Source organism: Adiantum capillus-veneris, chromosome 17 (assembly GCF_014529385.1).
Source record: "Adiantum capillus-veneris isolate H3 chromosome 17, ASM1452938v2, whole genome shotgun sequence".
Taxonomy (NCBI): domain Eukaryota; kingdom Viridiplantae; phylum Streptophyta; class Polypodiopsida; order Polypodiales; family Pteridaceae; genus Adiantum; species Adiantum capillus-veneris.
In genome coordinates, this window is record NC_140947.1 from 157,057,911 (window position 1) to 157,082,735 (window position 24,825).

The 24,825-nt window shown below is 44.6% G+C and overlaps 2 protein-coding genes across 4 annotated transcripts in view; one reads left to right on the forward strand and one right to left on the reverse strand.

Moving 5' to 3' along the window:
* The window catches only part of LOC147438385 (Protein phosphatase 2C family protein), a 63,125-nt gene extending 46,175 nt beyond the window's left edge, over positions 1-16,950 (forward strand). For 2 of the 3 annotated variants that reach the window (XM_086487685.1, XM_086487687.1), the window contains 6 exons: positions 15,476-15,528; positions 15,607-15,792; positions 15,895-15,978; positions 16,067-16,156; positions 16,256-16,303; positions 16,376-16,950. In XM_086487685.1, coding sequence (XP_086343811.1) covers positions 15,476-15,528; positions 15,607-15,792; positions 15,895-15,978; positions 16,067-16,156; positions 16,256-16,303; positions 16,376-16,486 — 572 coding nt within the window. In that variant the 3' untranslated portion in view covers positions 16,487-16,950. Of the gene's footprint in view, positions 1-15,475; positions 15,529-15,606; positions 15,793-15,894; positions 15,979-16,066; positions 16,182-16,255; positions 16,304-16,375 lie in introns of all 3 variants that reach the window. The other variant, XM_086487688.1, reaches the window with a different exon arrangement.
* A 2,944-nt stretch (positions 16,951-19,894) lies between these two features.
* Positions 19,895-23,076, reverse strand: LOC147438386 (uncharacterized). Its single transcript, XM_086487689.1, has 3 exons — positions 22,155-23,076; positions 22,030-22,080; positions 19,895-21,941 (listed from the first exon to the last, which is right to left on the reverse strand). Exons 1-3 carry the CDS (start codon positions 23,060-23,062, stop codon positions 20,084-20,086), a joined length of 2,817 nt encoding a protein of 938 aa, XP_086343815.1. The 5' UTR covers positions 23,063-23,076; the 3' UTR covers positions 19,895-20,083.
* Between the last annotated feature and the right edge of the window lie 1,749 nt (positions 23,077-24,825).

The window sequence follows — 24,825 nt, forward strand, 5'->3', positions numbered from 1 at the left end:
TGACAATATTTTGATGTATGACTTTATAAAAAGTACTTTGAAATGGGTATTCCTTAAATGAATTTTTTATACGTGCTCTCTCATTTGTGTCGTGTTTGAGTGCATGTTTGAAAGAGGAAATGGCTGTAGCGTTTCGGTCTTGCTTACCTGAGGGGTAATGTGGATATGATAGTAACAAGGTTTTGTCAATCAAGACATTCGAGAGAGATCGGTGAGATCTCGATGTGATTTCTAAATATGTTACGCTGATCATGATTCTCATCTAAGATCTCGACGGGGATAAGTGATATGAATGTCATGTGAATGGTCAGTGACGGTCGTCTTTGTGCAAGTATTGCATATGTGTTGTCTAGTGCATCGGTACTTAGAGTCAGTGTCTACTCAACTGATTTCCGGCTTATGTTGGTTTTGTAGGTGCAATCGAGGGCGATTACAATTCTTTCAAGAGAGGGGTATGTCACAATGTCACGTGAATGCTCAGTGAATGTCGTCTTCGTACAAGTATTACATATGTGTTGTCTAGTGCATCGGTACTTAGAGTCGGTGTCTGCTGAACTGGTTTCCGGCTTATGTTGGTTTTGTAGGCGTAATCGAGGGCGATTACAATTCTTTCAAGAGGGGGGTATGTCACAAAGTGATGACGTGGCATGACCTAAAGGACAAACTCCGGACAAAGAGGGGTAAATTGAAAGATGCAGAAGTAGTTGTATCAATTTGCAGAACCTATCCGAGAGGCCTAACAATTGAAGGACACCTATTTTATAAGTTATCCCAACTTATGGGGTCCTGTTTGATGGGGGTCTAAGGGACACAAGGCTAATAGTGGCGTGGATAGCTGATGACGTGCAGCTGTGCAGAATTCTACGATTTGCACTGTTGACGTGGCTTCTGGACGGATTTTCGCAAATCGCGTTCTCTCTCTCCCTAGCGCTAGCTTTTGGACCAAGATGCTTTTAGACTTCTTTCTCTTTCCAGTTGGGCACGCCACATCATCACTTTGTGACATTCGTCCCTCTTGAAAGAATTGTAATCGCCCTCGATTACGTATGCAAAATTGTAACAAACTTGGACATCCCAAGTCAAGATTCTATCCCGACATAGCAGAGATTCACTTCAAAACACTTCACAAAATTAAGAGTCGACACGGTCCCTGGCGTAGTTCCGGGCCAAGAGAGATAGGCCTTAAAGATTGGTGCCCCTTTCGGTATTTCATATTAATCTTTGAGCAAAGTACAACTCCCACGGGTGCTGGCTCTCAGACTTTGCGTCTAAATGCTCTGCAGAGTGAGCCCCTTGGGTCCAATATAAAGGTTGCAAGGGATGCTAAGAGCGGAGTCCCAAAAGCATTAAACTCAAAAGCAATTAACTCCAAAAGCATCTTGGGTAAAAATCTGTCAGATAAGCAACAACGTAATCTGTGGAAATCCGTACACCAGGCCACGTCGGCACCAACAAAAAACGTGGAGTTTCGTACATTCTACCAGGCCAGTAGGCCAGCGTGAATCGCGGGATTCCGTACAGCTGCCACGTCAACCAGTCAGTGTGAATTGCGGGCGTCCGTACAGGTAGCCACTTCATCAATTTGTGACATACCCCTCTTTTGAAAGAATTGTAATCGCCCTTGATTACGCTTGCAAAATAGACAGAGGCCATAAACTGTCTTAGTAGACAGTGATTGTTAGTACCGACGCACTAGACACGACACATCTAGCACTGTATAAAAAACGAGTCACATCACATAACATCACTCGACAAATCACAGAAAAATTCATTCCAAATCTTAGACCATGACTGTCAGCAACGTATTTAGTAATCGCATCTAGATCCATTCCGAACCTCACTGATGCCCGATTAACTAATCCTTATTGCGATCGTGTCTATGGAGATTTATGAGATCGAAATGCTGCAGTCATTTCGTCTTTCAGTTCCTGCACTCAAACAATCCAAGTGAGAGAGCACAAATCAATTATCTTCAATTTCGGTAATTTTGTCCATAAAGTCATACAACAGAATACTGGTCAGCCGATTAGTATTTCTGAAACCCAAAGGGGACATCAGTGACCTTATTCAAAATCGAGGTAATCTATCGACAAAGGAGCGGAGTGACTCCCCTCTTGTGCAAACCCGCTGCACCAGATTCACCCTTACTGAGTTCGGGGTTCTATCGGAGTAGACTATGCTAGACCGAATGCTTCAAGGTAAAGCTAAAAAATCTGAGGAGTGTCTGCTAGGTCCTCCTCCTCCATCCTATCAATTTTGTGCTGTCAATTCTGGCCTTGAAAACAATCTAGTGTCATAAGCAATCACATGGCTTGCTTGCATTAAGACCACTCCCAGACTACGACCACAAGCATCACAATAGGCTAGTTTGGCAAAGCCAACACTGGTCTAGTAGTCAGTTTTTCTTGAAGTGTCTGAAAGGCAGTCACTTCTGTCGGTCCCCACAAGAAAGGGACTCCTTTCTCAGTCAAAATGTGCAAAGGGGAAGCTACCTCTGCAAACTTCCGAATGAACCGCCGGTAGTAAGAACACAAGCCCAAGAAGCTTCTAACTTCATGAACATTCTTTAATTCTGGCCAATCGCGGATAGTCTCAATCTTGACCGGGTCCATCGTGCTGTTGAGACGATGTGTCCCAGAAAGTGTATCTCCGGCAAGAAAATATCTCGCAATGTCCGAAAGACCTGTAGCAGATGGTGTCGATGTTTTGCTTCATCCTTGGAGAAGTCTATAATATCATCAAAGAATTTGCCCACAAAAGATCGGTGCTCTCGGAAAATCCTATCCATCATTCGGTTGAAAGTCGCTGAAGGATTGGTAAGTCCAAAAGGCATCACCAAAAATTTGTATAAATCAAAGCTTGTCCGAAAGGCTGCCTTTAGACATCTCTCGGAGCGATTCTAATATGATGATATTCGCTTTTCACATCAATCCTGCTGAAACAAGAGGATCCTTGAAGTCGGTCAAGAATATCATGGATCCTTGGAATCGGAAATGTGTTCTTGATAGTGATTTTATTGCGAGCTCTATAGTTGATGTACATTTTCCAAGATCCGTCTTTCTTCAATACCAACAAAACTAGAGAGCAGTAGGGTAAAGTACTCGGCTAGATAAGACCCTTTTCAAGAAGGTCTTTCAGTTGGTTCATGACTTCTTCATTCTAGGCTCGGCTAACACGGAAAGGTGGCCGGTTTGGTGGTGTGCTTCCAAGAATTAGATCAATAGTATGATCCTCAGGATGAGATGGGGGTAACTCGCCTAGCAGGCCTTCAGAGAAACAATTAGCATGTGTGTGGAGAAAATCTTGGCGTTCTTTGTCTAGTTCAGACATGTTCGTTCAATGTTCATCATTCAACTCTTTCAAATAGATCGAGTAAACAAAAAGACTGGAATTCATTAATTTTGAAATGGCCGAAGCCGATTCAATAGGGACAGACTCGCCCTTCAATTATACATTTAGTACAACTTTTTTGCCCTTTTCATTTGTCAAAGTCGCTTTCTTGGCTCGATAGTCGACCACGGCGTTGTTCTTATGGTACCAAGGGAGTCCTAGGAGGACGTCACACCCTTTCAAAGGCATGATTAGAAGTCCTCGTACCCTAAATACCCCTAACAATGCAAACGAAGTTTGCCAATGACAGGCGTAATGGCTACATCCCGTCCGAGCGCCGCTAGAACTGCCTCCTCCGTTGGCCCTATCCTGTCGGGCGTAATCTCAAGCCGCACCGCCAATTCAGGTGAAATGAAGTTGGCCTTGGCTCCTCCATCGAAAAAGATAAGGGCTTCCCGATCTTTCACTTTGCCCCAAGCTCGGCAAAGTTTTGTACTTTCATCTATCTGGCTTGGGTCAGTTCCCATGCGATCAGGTACCAGTCCTGCTTTCATCTTGCCTTTTTTGCCACGTTCTTCTGTTGCTCTAGAACTCTTTGGCCTGTCTTCAGTCTGTCCTTGTTGTGCCTTTTTGGGGTACTTTGCGAAGATGTGCCCTTATTTCTCGCAACCAAAGAACTTCCCTCTTTGAGATAGTTAGTCCTTTCTCTAAGAGTCAGTCGGGGTCGTGTATCTTTCTTTTCCTAGGGACTCTTTTTCTTTCTATTTTCATTGTTCGAAGTCTGTCTGGTCCTTTGAGTCAAGATTTCATCAGTGGGGTAGGTCAAATTCCTCGAATGTATCAAGAACCCCAGTTTCGCATGACCCATTAATTCTTGAATAGAGTCCGACTTTTATTCAAGGCTGTAATCTCGGATCTCTGTAGGGAGTGCGCAACAAAACTGCTCAATCTATTCCTTAAAGGTGACCTTCTTAAACGAAGAGGTCACTAGAAAAGAGTCCCAAAACCTCTCACATTATGTATCCAAAAAATCTCCCTTAGTCATCCGCAGATGGTTCCAAGCTGTTCTTACATCTTGTTCGCACTCCTGGGTCAACGAAGAAGAAATAAAGAGCCGTTTGAATTTCAACCACTTGACTCGGGCTTCTTTCCTTAGAAGAAGAGTGGAGGACCATGTTCGAGCATTTCCTTTTAGAAAAGATGCAGCCCTCCTGATCTTGGAGTGCTTTGAGTAATACCCTCCAGAGAAGGCTATGTCAAACTCTTAGATGAAGGCCAAAGCCCTCGGAGCATCTTAGAATCTAGAAAAGGATTCAAATTTTATTGATTGTCTGCCCTCTTTGAATTTCTTTGTCTTCTTGCTCTTATCTTCGAGGAAGTCGTATTGATTGGCTCTGTAAAAGTGCTTCTTCTTCGCATAAAACATGTGGTCGTCGGAGTCCGAACTGTCAGAGGATGACTCCTCCATAGAGCTATCAAAAAGTGGTCGGAATTTGAGTTTCTTTGCCCTTTTTTTTTGCCTTTCCGAAGCTTTGCTTTTTGCTTCGCCTGTTGCCCTTTCTGTCCTCCTCACTCGAGTCGGAAGAGCTAGAAGAACTGTCATAAGAAGAGGAAGAAGAACCGGGTAGTCCTTCAAAACGCACACGCTTCCTCTGCTTTCTTGTAGACGCAAAAGAAGATTGACGGCCCAAGTAACCGGGGTATTCAGTCCCCTTCTTGCGCTTCTTCAGTTGCTTTCTCGATTGATTCTTCGTGTCCAAAAGTTGGCTGGTCTGGGTCTGAACCACCTCTTGAAGTTCTTCTCCTATAAACATCCTCGGAGTAGGAGGTTTCTTAATTTCCAGTTTGATGAGTGGTTCGGTGGCTTTCTGCCACTGAGTATGCACTTCAGCCATGGAGTGCTGAATCAAAATTTTTGCAAACTGGGGATCTGTAGCAAGCCGAAGCATCTGCTTCGTGCACTCGTCAACCGGTTGTCGACGTTGCATCTCCAAAAGTTCATACTGTGTAGGCCGAGGTGGCTCGTACTCATCTTCTGTTAAATCGTTTGAATTTTCTGCGTTGCCTCCTCCCGGCGCAATGGTTGCAGAAGAGGTTGACAGAAATCGGCCTTGCTCTGATACCATTGTAATAAACTAGGACACACCCCAAGTCAAGATTGTGTTGCGACACAGCAAAGATTCACTTCAAAACACTTCACAAAACTAGGAGTCAACACGGTCCGACGTAGTTTTGTGCCAAGAGAGATAGGCCCCAAAAACTTGCGCCCCTTTCAATATTTCTTTTATATTAATCTTTGAGCAAATTACAACTTCCGCGGGTGCTCTCTCTCAGACTCTGCGTCAAGATGCTCTCTAGAGTGAGCCCCTTGGGTCCAATATAAAGGTTACAAGGGATGCTAAAAGGAGAGCCCCAAAAGCATTAAATTCAAAAGCAATTAACTTCAAAAGCATCTTGGGTAAAAGTATGCCAGTAAAAGCAGCAGCATAATCTGTGAAAATCCGTACAGGCAGGCCACGTCAGCACCAGCGTAAAACGCGGAGTTCCGTACATTTTGTCACGTCAGCCAGCCAGCGTGAATTGCGGTGCGGGCGTCCGTACAGACAGCCACGTCATGACTTTGTGGGTGTGTGTGCGCGCGGGTTGCTCTGCTACGTCATTAATTTGTGACAAAAATAGCCAAAGGATAGAAACGTTCTTTAGTAGCCACTGAGTCTATAGAAATGTTGATGCACTAGAATCACATTCAGTTCTAGCCATCACATCCAAAATCTCACTGATCTCTAAGAGATGTCTAGATGCACTAAGTTCAAATTAATCATCAAACAAAATGTTGCAAGCATTTCATCTTTCTCTACATGTCTCTAACAGTACACACATGAAAGAGCACATGTCTTTAGTTCAATCAAGGAAATTTCCTATTCAATGTATATATGTTCATAAAGTCATTCCGCAAAAAAGTGTCAATTTGTCAGTATCCCTAAAATCTCAAAGAGAAGTTAGTGGCTTTTGTCAATCTAGGCAATCTGTGAAAAAGGAGTGGAGTGGTTCCCCTCTTGTGCAGTCCGCATCGCACCAGATTTAACCTGTTGAGTCATTGGTAACGTTTGGCATAGACATTGCTAATAATCCAGAAGCTTCAAGGTACAACTCAAAATTGAAGAGAATTTGCGATGCTCTCCTCCATCCACTATGCATCGAGAGCCCAAAAAAAAAAAAAGTGTCCTTTACCAAATTATCCGGCAGACCTAGCTTACCTTTCTGCTCTTTCCGTGTGCCCTTGGACCTGTAGGTTGCCTCGCTGGCCTTCCATGTCCACTGGCACCTCAATTTGAATCGTGGAAATTCTCTGATGAACCACCAACTGATTCCCTTGCTTCGTCGAAACCCTCAGATGCACTTGCAGCTGATTCCCTTACTTCTTCGGAATCTTCTTATGAACTTTCATCCGGTTCCCTTGGTTCTTTCTCTTCCCTTGAAGACTCTTTCCCTGTTGAGGTGGACAGGGGCTTGTCTGTAGGATAGGTCAATGAGCCGGCCTTAGAGGAGAATCAATGGCCTCTCACCACCTAGAGTGAATCTTACACCATCTAGAGTGAATCTCATCAAGCTGGTAAGTCTTTAGGTGATTCACATATTTCGGATCTTTGGAGTACTTGATCAATCGTTTCACACACATGTCAACCTGCAATTGATGTTTGTACTCCGCACTGTCGAGATTCCTCGTCGGAAATTTACCAAAATCTCCATTGGTTTCTTGTGTTTCCACGTTGGGATTCAGCTTTTCTTCATCTCCCCACCAAAAGGCGAAGAGGTGTTATCTCTATCAGATTCTCCGTGAGGATCCATGTGTCGCAGAAAGGATCGGATTTATGTAGAAGAAGAGGGGCATGTCCTTGTCTCTGCTGGTACTCCGATGTATCTCCCAGTCTCGATCCGCAGCTGGTGTGACGATGTACGTATTTGGCCGATAGCACATTGTATCCCATGAGACAAGTGGGTGTCCGTGTATCTGGGCCTCGTCACAATACCATCAACCGTAAGCTGGAGGAGATGCTCTCTGTAGAAAGCCATCTTCGTGCCCAGCTCCTGTGCTGGTTGTATCCATGTCCTCCTGGTGCCTAGTTGAGTCAAGTCGTGGGGGATGAGCACGGTGATCTCGGACTGTGTAAGAGTCAGAGAGGGTGCATCCAATGAGTACTGGAAGGGAGGCAATTTGTCTATGCTGAACCCATGCGCCTGAAACCATGATGTCATCTCCCCATACCAGCATGCTGTATCTCCCTGCATGGCTAACTGTCGAGAGGACTCAAGTGCAAGGCGGGCATATCTGTCTCTGGGAAGTTCCCACATGCGGTGTATGAAGGAGACCGATCTGGTGAGCGCCTCAACCACTAGTGGGGGGGGCAGCTAGCTCTGCTCGAACAATAGCACGTGGTACTGAGGCCTTGGCTCTAATGAGCCGCGAGATCGTAGAGACCTGAGGCTTCTCCATGTCCCCCCATTCATCACTGCGGTGTGTCCTCCCGTGATGATCTAATGAAGGTCCCCAAATCTCAGCTCCATAAAGCAATGCAGAAGCCACCAGAGTGTCAAAGAGCCAGAGCTTCGTCCGAGGCTCCTGAAACTGAACCTGTGAACACATCCTTTCCAATCTACCCAATGCTGCATGGGCTCTGGTCAGTCTAGTCTCTGCTGCCCTCCTCAATGAAAATGCTGGCCTACTAAAAACCACTCCGAGGTTAGTGTAAGCCTCTGTATATTCCACAGTCTCCTGGCCGTATGTGAATGCTGGTCTCCTGATCCACTGTGGGGTGGTGTTAAATACCATGACCTTGGTTTTACCAAGGTTGACGGACAAACCACTTTCCTGAGAAAACCTATTCAAAGCATCCAAGTGAAGTTGCATCCCCTCTGGAGAGTCAGAGATCAACACAATATCATCAGCATATAACAATAATGGAATCCATGTCCCTGCCAGCTGTGCACCTCTATCACCATCTCTCTCAATGTAGTCAAAAACCTCATCCACATACATACCAAATAGAGTAGGAGAGAGCGGGCAGCCCTGCTTCACCCCAATAGTGTAGTGAATCGGTGTGGATAGACCCTCTGAGGTGCGTACCTGCCCCACTACTGACTTGTATAATGCCATGACCCCCCAAATGAGCTCTGTGGGTACTCCCATCTGCTGTAATCTGCGCATCAATCTAGCTTTAGGCACTGTGTCAAAAGCTTTGCGGAAATCCACAAAGCTGAGAGAGAGAGAGAGAGAGAGAGAGAGAGAGAGAGAGAGAGAGAGAGAGAGAGAGAGAGAGAGAGAGAGAGAGAGAGAGAGAGAGAGAGAGAGAGAGAGATGGATGAAATGAAATGTTATATTAACGTCTTCAAAAGGCCAAAATGACCTATGAGACCGTTGGAATTGCGTAGGATATGAGTAGGGGGGTGAAAGTAGTGATTGAGGGCTAAAAGTTAAAAGTTAAAACAACACAATGTGAGAGTTGATACAAAGGCCGATACAAAGGTTGGTACAAGATGAGCAAGGTGTACAATCCTCAAAAGAGCTAAATCACTAGAGATCCATCATCGATCGCTAGCGGATCTTATCAATCTCCCCCATGGTCAGTAGTCTAACCAGGCGTTGTGTATGTCGGGCCAAAGTGATCTGAATCCTCTGATGCAGCCTCCGTCGATGCTGTGTAGTCCTTTGCACTCATGGGCGTCTCGATCTCCCTAGCTCGTTCGCTCGATCGATCAACGTGCGTCTGGTGTGAGGAGAATGTGAGCTCTGCTATCGTAGCTTCTCCTCCGGCTGCCAAGTGTCCGCTCTAAAGAAGTCTGTGATCCGTCTTTGAGATTGGCTAGCCTCTCCTCTCATCAAGCTCTCTCTGTGTGTGCGCAGCTTGAGCAAAAACAGTCCTAGACATCTCTGGTCCTCATACCCCATGACTCTAGAGAGTGGTCCAAAGCCCTCTCTGAACATGCAGTGAAAGCGGCCTCGTATCTCATAGTAAACTCAGTAGTTGCATGTGTAGTGCAACGATGTCTCAGGCTCCATGTGATATAGGGGTCTTGGCCTCTCTCGATACTCCGCTGTATCTACTAGTCTCGACGCAGTTGGTGTGAAGATGTGCGTATCTGGCCAATAGCACATCGTATCCGATGAGATAAGTGAGATCGCTTGGCAGGGGGATCCTCAGGCCCGTGATGAAGTTTTTTTAGTCATCACTAGCATTACACTATGGAATATTTGGAGAGCTCGTTGTCTTCACATTCTCAGTGCAGCACCACCACTCCTTCAGGATACCCTCACGGCCATTTGGCTGGACATCATTCACACCCTCATTTGGCAGTGGGATTCTTCCTTAGGTACTCTACAGCAGCCGAGGCTCGTCGATTTGCCTTCCTACGGCGTTGGGCCAGATCACCACTCTTCCTCACACTTACAGGTGACCAGATTACATGGCATTATGCCCCCCCTCAGTGGTTTCTCCTTCACTCATCACACAGACCACCATGAGATTGTTCTAGTCGAGTTGTCACTATAGTGGCTCTCACCCTTCCATTCAGATTGTACACCCCACGTGATAGGCTATTTTGGCATCCGCTGGGGATTATATTGTACTCAGTAATATATAGCCCTGATTTTTCCACAAAAAAAAAAAAAGATAAGTGGGTGTCCATGTATCCGGGCCTCGTCACAAAGCCATCCTCAGTAAGCTGGAGAAGATGCTCCCTATAGAAAGCCATCTTCGTGCCTAGCTCTTGTGCCGTCTGTATCCAAGTCCTCTTGGTATCTAGCTAAGTCAGGTCTTGGCGGATGAGCCACTTGGTGATCTCGGACTGTGTAAGAGTCAAAGAGGGTGCATCGCTAAGTGGTGTACATCGCTAAGTGGTCCGCTCTCAATGAGTGAAAAGAGGCACAAGGGGAGGTTGGACAAGCCCTTCTTTTCTGGGATTCTTGTCACTCTTCAAAAACACGATCAGGAATCGACACGCCCAAGTGAACTTGGGTTCGTGCAACCGCAACAAGCAAAAAAAAAATTCTTGTGATTCTTGTGGTTCTTTCCTTGAGTGATACAGAACACTGCCAAAGCTCTGATACCATTGTAAGGTGCAGCGGAATGAATGTTGTACTTTTCTCAAGATGAGTGCTCCGTACTGTGCTCAAGGTTCCTTTTGTTCTTATGGAAGGGAGAGCCTTCCGCTCTTAATGAGAGAGTGCAATGATCACAAACAAGTGAATGGACACTGTGCGTGAAAGTGTATGTGACTGAGAGATAGAGAAGAGAAACGACACCAGAGACGTTGTAAAACCCTCCTTCGAAGGCCCCACTCTCGTTGGCGAGAGTGGTCTACTATTGATTGCACAAACTGGTACAAAGTGGATGCATGTGATGATGCAAGTCTAGGCTAGGTTGTCAACGATGGGGATGACGAGACCGACTCAAGGGACTGAAAACAGATGCAATCTATCTGCTGTCCAAAAACGCTACTGGCTGAAATCTGAGGCAGATCTGCTGCTGTCCCAAAAACGCTAATGGCTGAAAATTACTGGAACCAAAAACGCTGATGTGGGCTGGTCTTTGCTGGCTGAAATCTAGGCAGTCACTGAAATCTGTTGATGCTTAGCGATGTTGAAAACGCTATATGCAAAGGGGCGATTTGGGGCTTTTGGAAAACGCCGGGGCTGAGGTGGTATGGCGATGGGTGCTTGATGAAAAACGCCAAGGCTGGGAGGCTATGGCGGTGGGTACTGCTGCAAACTCTAGAGGATGGGATGTCTTGCTTGGAGAGAAAACGCCACCAAGGGGGGGATCTTGCTGAGAAGTTGCCTGTTGAGCAAGGTGCTCCTACTGCCTCTTCTGGCAATTAGTGCTAGCCTAGGTTTTCTTATCTACAAATTTTTGCCCTACCTACTTTCCAACAAAAGTCACTTAAAAATAACAAGTGAAAAATGTCAAAAATAGGTTAAATGCACTGGAAAATTCCCTGAAGGATTCCGATGGATTCTGATGGGAATGCTTATGATCATGCTGTGTGCAACCGGAGGATATGCATCTACACTAAGTGCTTGGGCATGCACGGTTTGCGAACAGACTCACAGAAGTGCCAGAACACTTACTAATCTAGACTGAGTGGACTGACTGAACCCTTGTCGTGTTGTAGCTTGTCCACGGACACATGGGTTGGATGTATCACGTGACACTGCCAGAGTGAATGGCAAAAGCCCGTTTCGCATGACTCATCAACTCCTGAATGGAAGCCGACTTTTGTTCTAAGCAGTGATCTCGGATCTCTGTAGGTAGACCCAAGGTAAACCGCTCAATCTGTTCCTTGAATGAGATCTTCTTAAATGAAGAGGCGGGTAGAAAGAGCTCGAGAATCTCTCGCAATAAGCGTCCACTGTATCTTTCTTGGTCATCCGAAGATGGTTCCAAGCAGTTCGTATGTCGGGTTCATACTCTCTAGTCAGCCAAGAAGAAATAAAAAGCCTCTTGTATTTCAGCCATTTAATTGGCGCAGTCTTGTTTAATAGAAGCGTGGACCACCAAGTTCGTTGAATCTGTTCAATCTGTTCCGTGAATGAGATCTTCTTAAATGAAGAGGCGGGTAGAAAGAGCTCGAGAATCTCTCGCAATAAGCGTCCACTGTATCTTTCTTGGTCATCCGAAGATGGTTCCAAGCAGTTCGTATGTCGGGTTCATACTCTCTAGTCAGCCAAGAAGAAATAAAAAGCCTCTTGTATTTCAGCCACTTAATTGGCGCAGTCTTGTTTAATAGAAGCGTGGACCACCAAGTTCGAGCATTCCCCTTAAAGTAAGAGGCAACTCCGAATCTTAGAGTGCTCTGAGTAACACCCTCCCGCAAAAGCGATGTCAAACTGCTGTACAAAAGACAAAGCCTTCGAAGCATCTCTATAACCAGGAAAAGTGTCAAATTTAATCGACTGCCCACCTTCCTTAAACTCTCGGATTTTCTTGCTTCCGTCTGCCATAAAGTCATACTGGTTGGCTTTATAAAAATTCTTCTTCTTTGCATAAAAGTTGTTGTCATCAGAGTCCAAACTATCTGAAAATGAGTCCTCCGTAGAACTGTCAACCACGGGGCGAAATTTAGACTTCTTTGCCTTTTTCTTGCCCTTTCCGAAGCTTTGCTTTTTGCTTCGCTTTTTGCCTTTCGTGTCTTCTTTGCTTGAGTCAGATGAGCTACAAGAACTGTCAGAAGAAGAAGAAGAAGAAGAACTGGGTACTCCTTCAAATCGAACACGCTTATTCTGCTTTCTTGTCGATTCAAAAGTAGACTGACGACCCAAATAACCCGGGAAGTTAGAGTCTTTCTTCTGCTTTTTGTGGTGCTTTTTATCCTTGTTTTGCGCGTCAAAAAGCTGAGCAATTCGTGCATCAACCACCTCTTCTAATTGTTGCTTTGTGTACATCCTGGGAGTAGTAGGTTTCTTGGGTGGTTTTGTGGTCTGCCGTCACTAGGCGTGTACCTCCTCGAAAGAGGTCTTGCTCATATATTTTGCAAATTTTGGGTCCTTCGCAAAATTGAGCATCATCTTTGTTGCGTTGCCGATTAGTCGTTGACCCTTCATCTCTTCGAGCTCCGCCTGAGTTGGCTCAGGCGGGCCATACTCCTCGCGTGAATCATCGTTGTGATCCCTTCCCGCATCTCCGGATGCAGAGGGAGTCGACTGATCTTTGCCTGAAGCCATAAGTGCCGCGAAAAAAAAAAAGGGATCGGATTTCCCGTAGAAGAGAAATCGGCCGTGCTCCGATACCACTTTAACAGACTTGGACACTCCAAATTGAGAATCTACTGCGGCAGCACAAATAACCACTTCAAAATAGTTCACAGTACACAATTGATTCGACACTAGCCTGGCGGAGTTCCGTGCTTAGAGATATTGGGCCCAAAGTTTGGCGCCCCTTTCAGTGTTTCTTTTTATATTAATCTGTGCTCAAAGTACAAGAATGCGGGCAGGGGCTCACACTCAGACTCTGGGTCCAGATGCTCTCAGTTATGAGGCCCTGCCTGCTTATTTAAAGAGTACAAAGGGACGCTAAAAGCAGAGCCCAAAAGCTGAAAATCAAAAGCCCAAAATAAAGCAAATGCTTTCTCTCTCTTGCTTGAAAAATAAAGCAAGTTCCAAAAAGCTGTCCATAATTTGCTTTTAAAATAAAGCATCATAACCCTCTCTCTTTCTCTTCCATGGTGTAGAAAAAGCAAAAGGGCTCTCTCTATCTCTCTCTTGCAATTGCGTAGCCTAAAAAGCAAAAGCTGCCGCTGAATCAGCCCCCAAAAGCTGCGCCGTAAATCGCGGAATCCGTAGAGCAGGCCTCAACGTCATCTTGCCACGTGTCATTTTTCCGCAAGCTGCAGCCATGTCAGCAATTCCAGCCCACCATGCCGAGACTAGGGTGTGTGTGTGTGTGTGTGTGTACACTGGGCAGCCACGTCACCAGTTTGTGATATCGAATGCTTTGCGGAAGTCCACGAAGCTACAATAGATCCGTCTCCCATGTGATCTGCCTCCTCAATAATGGTTCTGAGTGTCGGAATGTGGTCAAGGGTAGAAAAACCTCTCCTAAACCCTGTCTGCCCGGCTGCGCGTATACCCTCCCTTGCTGCCCATCTACTCAGTTGCTGCTCAAGAATGGATGCGTACAACTGTGCCAATGTGTGTCCAATCATGATAGTGCGATAATTCCCAATATCCATAGGGTCTCCTGACTTGAAGATAGGTACAATAGTAGATAAACTCCAAGTATCAGGCAGGCCCTCATAGATGGCACGGTTGAACATCACTGCTAGAACCTGTGCGAGCAGATCCCTGGCATGTATGAAATGCTCAGCCACTAAGCCATCATGGTTATATGCTCTCCCAGTCCTCATCCTATCAATGGCCTTCTTCACCATCTCAGCAGTGAAAAAAGCACATGTGTGTGGGCATGGCTCGGGGGGGGGTCGGGAAGAGGCGGCTATCCAGAAACTATGTACAGAGATGATGCATGCTGCCCCAGGCGCATGTAGAAGTAATGGCAGGAGGAGGGAGTGCTCATGAAAGAGTTGCCATGCCTCACTTGAGTCCTGACTCAAGAATAGCTGAGATAGATTCTGCTTTAGACGAGTAAAAAATGCCCGCTTCTTCCACTGCACTATGTGTCAAACGGCAATCCGTGACTGTCTGTGAGTGATGTCCCCCAAAAGCACCTCCCTCTGAAGGAAGTCTGGCTCTCGTCTTGCGGCACTCCTCATCATACCAGCTGTTATGGGGCATGCTCCCAGAAGGTCGTCTCTACTCAGGCTGGGTGTGTGGGTATGCCTCTGCTGCTGCATCATGCAATGTCTGTGTTAGTATAGTAGTAAGCTCCTCCAAAGGTTGCCCTGGCTCCTCAGTGCATAGGCCATCTATGTAGATAGAGTTTGTCTCCCGTGTAAAGGTGTAGCGAGTAGGGGCTGCTACCTGTGGCATGTATGCTACACTAAATTGGAAAAAGATGGTCATCGACACAAGGGCATGGTCTACTGCCACACCAACAGGTCTGGGTCCAACTGTGAGGTCCTTGATACTAGAGATAAAGCTCGGCAGTGCCATGACATAATCCACACACACACACACACACACACACACACACACACACTGAGAGAGAGAGAGAGAGAGAGAGAGAGAGAGAGAGATGATAAAATGAAATGAAATGTCACAAGAACGTCTTCAAAAGGCCAAGTGACCTATGAGACCAGAAAGTTACAATGTGGTGGACATAGTCTGAGTAACAAAATAAAAAATACCATGGAATCCTAAGCTGCTAGATGTGAACTAAGCAGCTAGCTGGGATTGTGTAGGATATGAGTTGGGGAGGGGGGGGGGGGGGGAAGCAAATGGGGAGCTAATACAACACAATGTGGGTGTATCCTCAGAAAGAGTTCAATTACAGGAGATCTAGCATCGGTCGCTGGCGGATCTCATCAATCTCCTCCATGGTCAGTAGGATACCAGAGATAAAGCTCGGCTGTGCCATGACATAATCCGTGCGCGCGCGCGCGCGCGCACACACACACACACACAGAGAGAGAGAGAGAGAGAGAGAGAGAGAGAGAGAGAGAGAGAGAGAGAGAGAGAGAGAGATTGGTTGTGTAGATGGTTGGCAAGATGGAGCAACAGCAGTTTGTGTTTGGATTCTTGGAAATACAGTTAAGCTCACTTTTGAGGGTTTTTTGGTGTGTCCTTCATGTAGCATGAATTTTTTGATGGAAGCAATGTGATCGCAGGTATTTATTGCAAATGTTGGAGATGCGAGAGCTGTGCTTGCAAGGGTTGCAAATACAGATGATAAAGGGGAGCAGAAAGGTAATTGTGCTATTGAAATTCCAGCTCAAGGTGAAACTTTGAAAGGTGTTACCATAACAAGGGAACACAAAGCCATTTTTCCTTTAGAAAGAGCACGGATAGAGAAGGTACTTGCTCTCTAGGGTTCTTGTTGTAGTCTGCTAATTCATTTAACTGTTATGCTTTGCCTTCGTGGTTGACCCTGGTACAATGCCTGTGTTGCAACTTAGGCAGGTGGGTATGTTGGGGAAAATGGACGTTTACTAGGCCGACTTGAAGTTTCCAGAGCTTTCGGTGATCGGCAATTCAAGAAGGTTTTATCTTATTTCATGCGTACAATTTAAGCCTACTTTTTTGTGCCTTATCTGAACAATGCTGCTGTTGATTTTGCTCCTTTCAAAGGTTGGAGTAAGTGCAGTTCCGGACGTCAATAGTTTTGAGATTACAGAAAAAGAACGCTTCATCATCCTAGGCTGTGATGGACTCTGGGGGGTATTCAAATGCACAAGTTTGCATTGTGTGTCTAGGCACGTCTGTATGCTTGAAAGTTGATCCGTCCGAAACTCTTAGAATCATTAAATTTGCTTGCAGGTATTTGGACCAAGTGATGCTGTTGAGTTTGTCAACAATCAACTTAAGGTCCTAACACTTCACATACAAATAATCATTCAGACTTCTGCATTCTAACTTGGTCTGTTTTATAATTGCCAGGAAGGTGCATCTGTAGGAATCGCCTGCCGTAGGCTTATCCGTGAAGCGATTCGGGAACGTAAATGCAAAGATAATTGTACCGCCGTGCTTATAGTGTTCAAACACGTCTGAAATTAAGACTCTTATCGTGCACCCATCAGAGGGAATTTAACCTCGTTCTCTGTGACATCTCTACTTTTTGGATTCGAAGTTCTGCACATGGTGAGCTGTGTTGATAGGAGCCGCGTTGAGATTTCAGCAGCTTGTAATACACTTCATACTTTCTTCAACTGGCTTAGGAAGTTGCTGTGGATACCCAAATTCGTTTAAGGGATCTTGGGTAATCAACGCTGAGGCAGTTAGTCCTCATACATTAGGGGATGGCGTCATTTGAACACTATGGACTGTAGACAGACTATGATAATTGTTGCATTAGTGAATGAGTTGAACGTAGCCTAGGGGTTTCTGGCAGGTTTTGTGAAGTGCACGTTAGTCACATATGGGCAAAATATGGTCATTGAAGTGTGAAGCACAAGCATTGTGATAGCAAGAATGGTTATTCCACTCCTTTTTAATGTAACCTAGGTTTGGCATGATCCCACCTACAAATTACGTCTATATTGTAGGCTAAAAGGTATGAAAGCATTTAGTGTAAAGACATTCAAGTATAGTGGAGTTGCCTCTGAAATTTCGCATATAGAGGTTTTCCGAGCTTTCAGGAAAGCTTATTTCAAAAGTTTTTTTTCTCTTTTGGAAGGGCGTGAGGAAGAAGCTGGTTCTAGCTTCGGTGCAGGTGTCCTCCAAATTTCGAGCCCACTAGATTTGGAATTGTCTCTTTCAGCAGCTCAACTTGTGGGTACTAACAGCTCATGGAAGTTCACTGCCTCCTCTTGATGTGATTGAAATCAGTATTTGAAATCAATATAGAAGGGGGAGTTTTCTAGGGCAACATACGTTGAACCTATTTGTTGTTTTCTTTGCTTAATACTTCACTCTCCAAAATGTAACGACGGATTCAATATGAAGCGATGAAAGAATCTCAAGATACAAGTTTGGAGAGAGAGAGAAAGATGATATTATTATCCGCAAAGGACAAATATGACTTTTGAGACCAAACGGAACATCCTCTATGTTGAGTTGATCAATGATTCGATGCTCAAGGATTGTGAAAATGAAGGTAGCAATCTAGAGCCCATAGCGGGGTTGTGTAAGAAAAAGGTATGTAGGGCGTGGTCTAGGTTGAAAATTTGAGGGAAGCAAGTTTAGATGTGATTAAAGGTTTCTTATTCGAGTGAGGTATGATTACTTTTGAACTTGGAAATGGCAGAGTGCATAAACAAAGGAAGTCACGGGATAAGCTGAAGGATGTATCAGTAAGTACAGTCTCCTCTCTTAGAACATACTTTTGGAATTGGGGACATTGGTGGTGTAAGTTGTGAAGTGACCCTCCACATTTCCCCCACAATGTGTATAGTAGTGTTATTGGAAAGGCTCATTCATTAAGAAGTGACCAATGCATCATGAAGCAAGTGTGTTGCATGCCATCATCCAAACCCCTTATTGATATCTTGCATTTATCATCCGAAAGTCATTATTTTATGGCTTTGCGCTCTTTGCTTGCCTCATGGAACTCCAGGAAATCAATTTGTATAGCTTTGGTGTAGCTTTATCATTTATACAACTCTCTCCATGCCCATAATCTCGATGGAAGGGATTCTTGCCCAAGAAGAAAGAGCATGTATGGTGTTTGTATCTTCACTTTAGAAAGTTGAAAACGCGTATAAACATTTTCAAACTTTTCAAGTGGTGTTACAAATGCCACTGCCCCATACTCAAACCTCATATAGAAGCACAAAAATAACCATTCAAGTTGCTTCACAGTTTGTCACAAGTAAGCATTTTCTCTTGAGCTTGAGAAAATGTACATTTACTTTCCACTTTTTTAAAAGAAGTATATTGCATGCATTTAGGTAAGCCTCAATGAGTGCATCCCAACTCATAGAAAGTTTTCAAGCATCTTGACAATGTTTATGAAACCTTATTTTGTTTGACCAATTCTATTCTCTCTCTCTCTCTCTCTTTCCCCATATGCACATGCACATCCTTATCAAACATGCACATGTGCACATGTTCATTTTGTGTGTGTGTGTGTGTGAGAGAGAGGGAGAGAGAGAGTCATTAGTGGGTAAGGTTAGAGTGTGAAATCGAAAGGTAAAACCTATTGATACGTTGTTACCTGTGCTTTCAATCCTAATTGCTTTTGGCTCTACTTTAAATGAAATTAGTTATTTCTCATAGATTTTTTTTTGCACGATACTACAAGCTTTCAAAGGTTTCCTTTAAGGAACTCTCGGGTGCCTGCCAGGCACTGTGCCATGCAATTGTAGAAAGAACTTTTGACATTTTTGAATCTTGCGTTTGACCACTCCATAGGTCAGCTTGGTCTATGATACCAATGTAAGGAAATTTGAGTAATTGACTATCACCATCACTCAGTAATTATTAAAATAAGATATTCATTGTGTAAATAATAATTAAAACAAGACATCCATTGCTTCATAAAAAACTGTTACATCTATCATGACGGGAATGTCATGACTCGTCAGTGCAATGTGCATTGCTCTAATTGCCTGATGACGACCTCCCCCCCACCCCCATCCACACACACACACACACACTAAGAAGACCGATGACGACGACGAAGCAGAGTAAGAGAGGAGGCCCAAGACATGCAAGGTGGCCACTTCTGTCCGTGAGGCAACCATTCATCATGCTCAGGGAGATTGCCGAGATGCAAGCTCGGCCTCAAACAGGTGCACACACAAAGGGGTGGTGCAAGACACGAGGAGGGAGGGAAAGGAGACGAAGAACAAGTGAGACAAGGGAGAGAACACCGTGCGGAACTGCCAGTTCCCAGGTGGCAGTTCCCAGGCAGTGGAACTGGCAGTTCCCACAGGCAGTTCCACAAGCCAGATCCGAGTGCATTTTTTAATCACTCTTTTAAGTGGGAGGATCTCCCAAGATTCCTTCCAAAAATGATCAACGATTTATTTAACTTCTTGAACATGTACGAGGGCACAATTGACCAACCCTTGTGAGAAAAGAAATTAAACTCAATTGAGAGGGGTTGTTCAGTGGAATAAGTTTATTGCACCTATTATTATGTAGCTCAAACTTCTTATGATGACAAATAACTCCTAATGAAAATGCTAATGCAAACATTATCAAGAGACACAATTCTCGTAAGATTAAACAAATTTGCAGGTGGATTACCAAGAGAAATGATCAGGCTAACTTGCAAGAAAAAAGTAACTTATGGTTTGAAACCAAATACATGTAGTTAATAGAAACAAAGACTTTCTTTACTTACAGGCCTTAAAATTAATAAATATTTTAAAAAAACTAGAAGGGCATTTTATTCATCTTTTGTATAGTGCATTTTAGTTGCTGCTGCTGCTCTCTCTCTCTCTCTCTCTCTCTCTCTCTCTATCCACACACACACACACACACACACACACACACACAAATGTCGGAAGTAAATTAAGACAAAAATGCAATCTCATCATAGCAACAATAAAAGAAAAACTACTCTTGAATACAAAAGTAATTCCTTTCATAGCTGTCCCACAAAGATGCAATTCACTACAGGAGCTTTTTTTTCTTTTGGCCTTCAATCAAAATTTTGGTCTTCAATCAAAACAGTTCAGAACCTGTAGTCTAAATCGTTCATTAGCCCTTAATCCATCCATGGTCGCGTGCAACACGGTCAAACGCTGCTTGTGCCTCATGAATGCCATACTCAAAGTTGGAAGAGCCCAAATCAACGCGTGCGCCTCCTTCCATCAAAGCACTCACAATCTGCACGAGCACACTCTCAAAACAAAATGCTGGACTCCATCCACTTTCAGTAAGAAGTTCCATACATATACTGCCACCCACTGTAACATGTCCAGTATGGAACTTAAACCTGGGTGACACAATCCTTATGAAGGGTGGCGCCATGGGGAAGGAATCTGGAAAGAGGCATTCAAGCTTCACTGACGTACACGGTTGGTTATAAAACTTTGCTCGACGCACCAAGTCATTGTATAAAGGAGATTCTTTGAACAAATCCTGACTCAGCTCCACATGCCATTTTTGCAGATTGGTTTCATCGGGCACATTGATCTCAATGAGAGCAAGAATAGAAATCTCAGCATTCTTTTGGAGTTTCTTTTTCTTTGCAGCATTTATCTGGATCAATATGTTTCTAAGCTCTTTTTGAATAGCTTGCATACACGTTGGCATACCACGAGAAGAGTGTGTACCTTTTGTACCCACACTGGCTGCATGAGAAAGAAATTGAAGCCTCCTTTCCTCTTCCTCCTCCATGACTGACAGAGACAACCACCTGGCTTTCCTCAACTCTTTCCACTGATTCTGTTGCTTGGTATAGTATGACTCTCTAAGGCGGCTATGATGGTCCCATAGGTCAGTCTGTTTTTCTCCACTAGTAATCAATTGGGTTTCCTGTTGGATTCTTGTTGGCCCGCCCCGACAGCAAGCAGTCAGGTCGGTAGACAGCACAAGAATATAACGTATCAAGACATCTTGTTCACATTCAGGCCGGACTACCATAATGGACTGAGCAGGTTGATTAGATACTAAAGATCCATTGACAATCTCACAAATGGCCAGAACATTGAATGAAGGGTACATCCGTCCATGTTTCCACCCTGAATTCTGCATAGCATATCCAAAAGAAGTCTCCATATGGATAGATGTGTAAATACCAGCTCCATAAACTGCTCCAGTACTCATGTATCGAGTGTTACTCAATGACCTCAGCCCATTCCTCAAAATAGAAAACCAATTACCTGCCGGGCTCCCATGGAAAGCGAAAAAAGACCCTCCCTTCTCTGCTCTCCGCTTTTCAAAATGAGCCTCCTTCTCTGGGTTGTCATGCAAAACTGCAAATTGGTATATGACACCCTGAATATCCAACTGCTCAGAGTCTTTGAGACAAGACATTGTCAACCTGTTAGATGAAATAAGGAATCTGAAGACATCGTAAGGAAGCCATGCCTTTTGTCTCCACTGTTCAGGCACTTCATGTTTCTGTGACTCCAAGGCCTTGAGCCACAACTTTGCCAGTGCTTTCTTTAATTGCAACTCATCTTTAAAACATTGCATTTCCTCAAGTGAGGGATACGAATTGAGAATACTTTTTAGCACCGGAAAGCTCTTATTACTGCTTACATTGTTACTTTGCTTATCGTGGCTTATATGTTTTCCACTTTTCTCAGCAATGTCCGGTTTCGATTTCTTGCTGAACCACCCACTGCGATCCCTCATCTCCTCTTTCTCCAATAAGAACGCAGGAAAAGGTTCAAAAACATCTCTGAAACTTGCCGCTGCTGCAATGGCTATAGAGATCTCAAAGTCAATCAACTCAGAAGACTTGTGTACCTCTTGAAGTATGGCAGTCCCTAATCCAAGCTCCTCAAACCTGTAAAGACACAGGTCTTTCTCACACGTACGCAACCGACCCACCTTGTAAGGAAGCGTATCCCAACAAGTAATACACCAATTTGGCAGAGCCCTTAGCCTGGCCACCAAGAAATGAATCAGTCCTAGGATAGGATTTCTCATCATCGTATACTCTTGTAGCTCTTTCAAAACATCGGAGCTCTTACCAATGATCTCGCCTTTTCTTTCCATGTATTTGAAGAAACAAGACACTAGTTCTGGCACGAGGGTTTCTTCTCCAAACTTATGTCTCTGATCCTTTTCCCAGCCGTCATTTGCATCCTCATCAGACTTCTGAGATGCGTCTTCACTGGAAGGGTCTTTGTTGTGATCCGAAAGTGCCTTGACATGGCATGCATCAATCTTTAAAGAGGAGGTGCACTGCGCCTTGCACCAGAAATCTCTATTAATCTCTAAAGATATGCGCAATGGAAAATTTACGGGTAGACCAAGAGATGCAGCTGCAACATCATCATGCATGATACCACCAATTTGCATCTTGATGTGTATCATGAGGCCACTCGGATCGGGCTTCACAATACACCATGCCAATGTGTCTGATGCTGTACAAGGATTGTGAAATTGGTGGCGTGCTGCTTCACATTGCTGCTTTGCCTCTACAGCCATGGTATAGAGAAAGCCCTTGCAGCGAATCTCCATAAAGGCTACAGATGATCCACTAGCATCATCGACGGATGCCATGTCGTAACCATAATCAACTTCATCACCCCTAGAATAGTCATTTGTGTGATCCTCGCCCATCTCATCATCAGAACCATCATCATGATCATCGTCGCCATCATCATCAGCATCAGCTCCTGAACCACTATGAGTTGAGCAACTTGGCTCGAGTTTCTTCAAAGCTGTGAGGAGGTATTCCATTGCAATAAACAGGGCATCTTGCTCAGGGCGGAGCCGCTCGTATTTTTCGTTCAAGATCAGCAAAGCCTCATTGAAAGATGAGTCGGGATCTGGATCAGCAGCAGTCGCCAAGAAAACCTCCTCATCAGAAGTTGGGACGCTCATGTGTATGCGTTTGGAGTTGGATTGGAAGAGCAGAGACGAGCCGGAGATATTGGAAAGTCGCAATTGCGTTGCGCCGATCTCCTCTTGGTGGCTTGCCAGCCACGACGCGACAGCATGCTCCAACTCCTGACTCATGGCGACCTGCGATTCTCCTTCGCAGAAACAAACATGCATATGATAGAGTTTCACAAAATAGGTTAATAGAGGGACAATAAAAAGTGTTGCAAACTTTTTTGGTTCACACGGAGAATTTCCCAAAAAAAGTTTGCAACTTGCAACTAGGGTACGGGGGCAAGTTGTGGGATGGGGTCCAGCAGCAGGTGGACAAGCGGACCTGTTTAATTTATATGTACAAGGTACCGGTTTACGGACATCAGCAGGCAGGAGTTGACGTGGCTTACACCGATAGGTTGAATCTCGTCCGTTGGTTGTGTGCTTGATTCACGTTTGCTTCTTTGTTCTAGAAATGGCTGCTCAAAGCAGTTTTGGCCTCGCTTTTTGGTACTCGAGAAAACACAAAATCCGGCCAATCTCCGTCTATGACGCATCGATTGTATCGAGCCTTACGTTGTAGGTAGGTCACTACCATCGCTATGGAATGCACCCTTCCTTGTCCAAAATGGAGCAGCACAAGGGAATTCCGCCCGGCACCATGTTAAAGGTTCTTATTATGGCCCCTTTACCCTAGTCCGGGTGAGGGGGTGGAGCACAAAGGAAACCGCACAAGCTTCCCCAAAAAAAGTGCATTAAATGGTGGGTAAGTGGGTTCTGTTTTGGCCATTTTGAAGGATGAAGCCAATTTTATTTTCACCTTTTCTAAAAATGTCAACTTTTCAAAGCCGATGCCATGACTCACACCTCCTCTCATGTGAACATAAAGCCCTTGGTTGCTGGTTTCCAACATTTTGGCAACCACACACCCACGCAAATTGGCTGCAATGCATGCCATACACCCACAATTTGTCAAAGGGACAATTTCAAAAAATTAGCAAAAGGCTAAACATCATTGGATACATAAAACAACTGAATTTGGACAGCCAAAGCCTAGTTCTTTAGTTTGTGTTTAGGGACTTTCTTTGATTTGACTTCTCCACCCTCACGTTGAGATTGGTCGAGCGACCTTTTGTTGTCAATTTGCACCTCCATCGAGCTGACCAATCATTGCTAACAAAGGCTTGGGCATCTTGCTGTCGAAGTAGCTCTTTTTCCAAGGCATCGATTTGTGCCTCTAATGTAAGAGAAAAATCTTCTTCCTTTTTTGAACTTACTTCCTCCAAGGGGGTGAGGAGAGCGAAGAATTAGCCTTCTTCTTTCCTATATTAAAGGAGACTAATCTGGCTGGAGATCTCTGGTAGGAAGAGCTTGGTTGATCTTCTAAGCTTGAGTGTCATATGGAGCTTTGTGATCTTGAGAAGATGACTATTGTTTCATTTCGAGGGAGTCTTGAGAAACGGAAGGTTCTTTCGCTCCCTTCTTACTCAAGGAGATTTTGATGAGATGGCCTTGCAACCACAATGGACGCAAGCAGGAAGCTAACACCATCATCCCTTTGAATGAGAATGTGCTCATGTAGGTCTTGTGAGCTCCATTAGAACTAGAGGATGCCATCTGGGGTTCAATTCTGAAACCCAAGACATTGCCGATGGGGATGACAATACTCTTGATGAATGGTTGATAATGGAGAGGTGGGGGGCAACTCCACCCATACCAGAAAGAGAGAGGATTTGACATCCAGGGAGAAGAATGACGACCATCTTACTAGGTAGACTAGAAGTTGCAGAACATCCACTGACTTGCCCTAAGGAGCTTCATAGTCATGATCTCATCTTTGAGCAAAGATACGTAGAAGTTGTTGGATACTGCTTGCATGGTGCACACCTCCACCCCTTTTGGAGCCTAATGGGACATTTGACATGATGATGGCTCTTGAAGCATAG

Bases quoted from the DNA above. Each gene is read 5' to 3' on its own strand.
- LOC147438386 (XM_086487689.1), bottom strand. From the start codon at position 23,062: ATGCATGTTTGTTTCTGCGAAGGAGAATCGCAGGTCGCCATGAGTCAG. The intron at 22,081-22,154 runs GTCTGATGAGGA...CCCTCGTGCCAG, and splicing joins AGTGAAGACGCATCTCAGAA to AACTAGTGTCTTGTTTCTTC. The intron at 21,942-22,029 runs GTAAGAGCTCCG...CTTGGTGGCCAG, and splicing joins AAGAAAAGGCGAGATCATTG to GCTAAGGGCTCTGCCAAATT.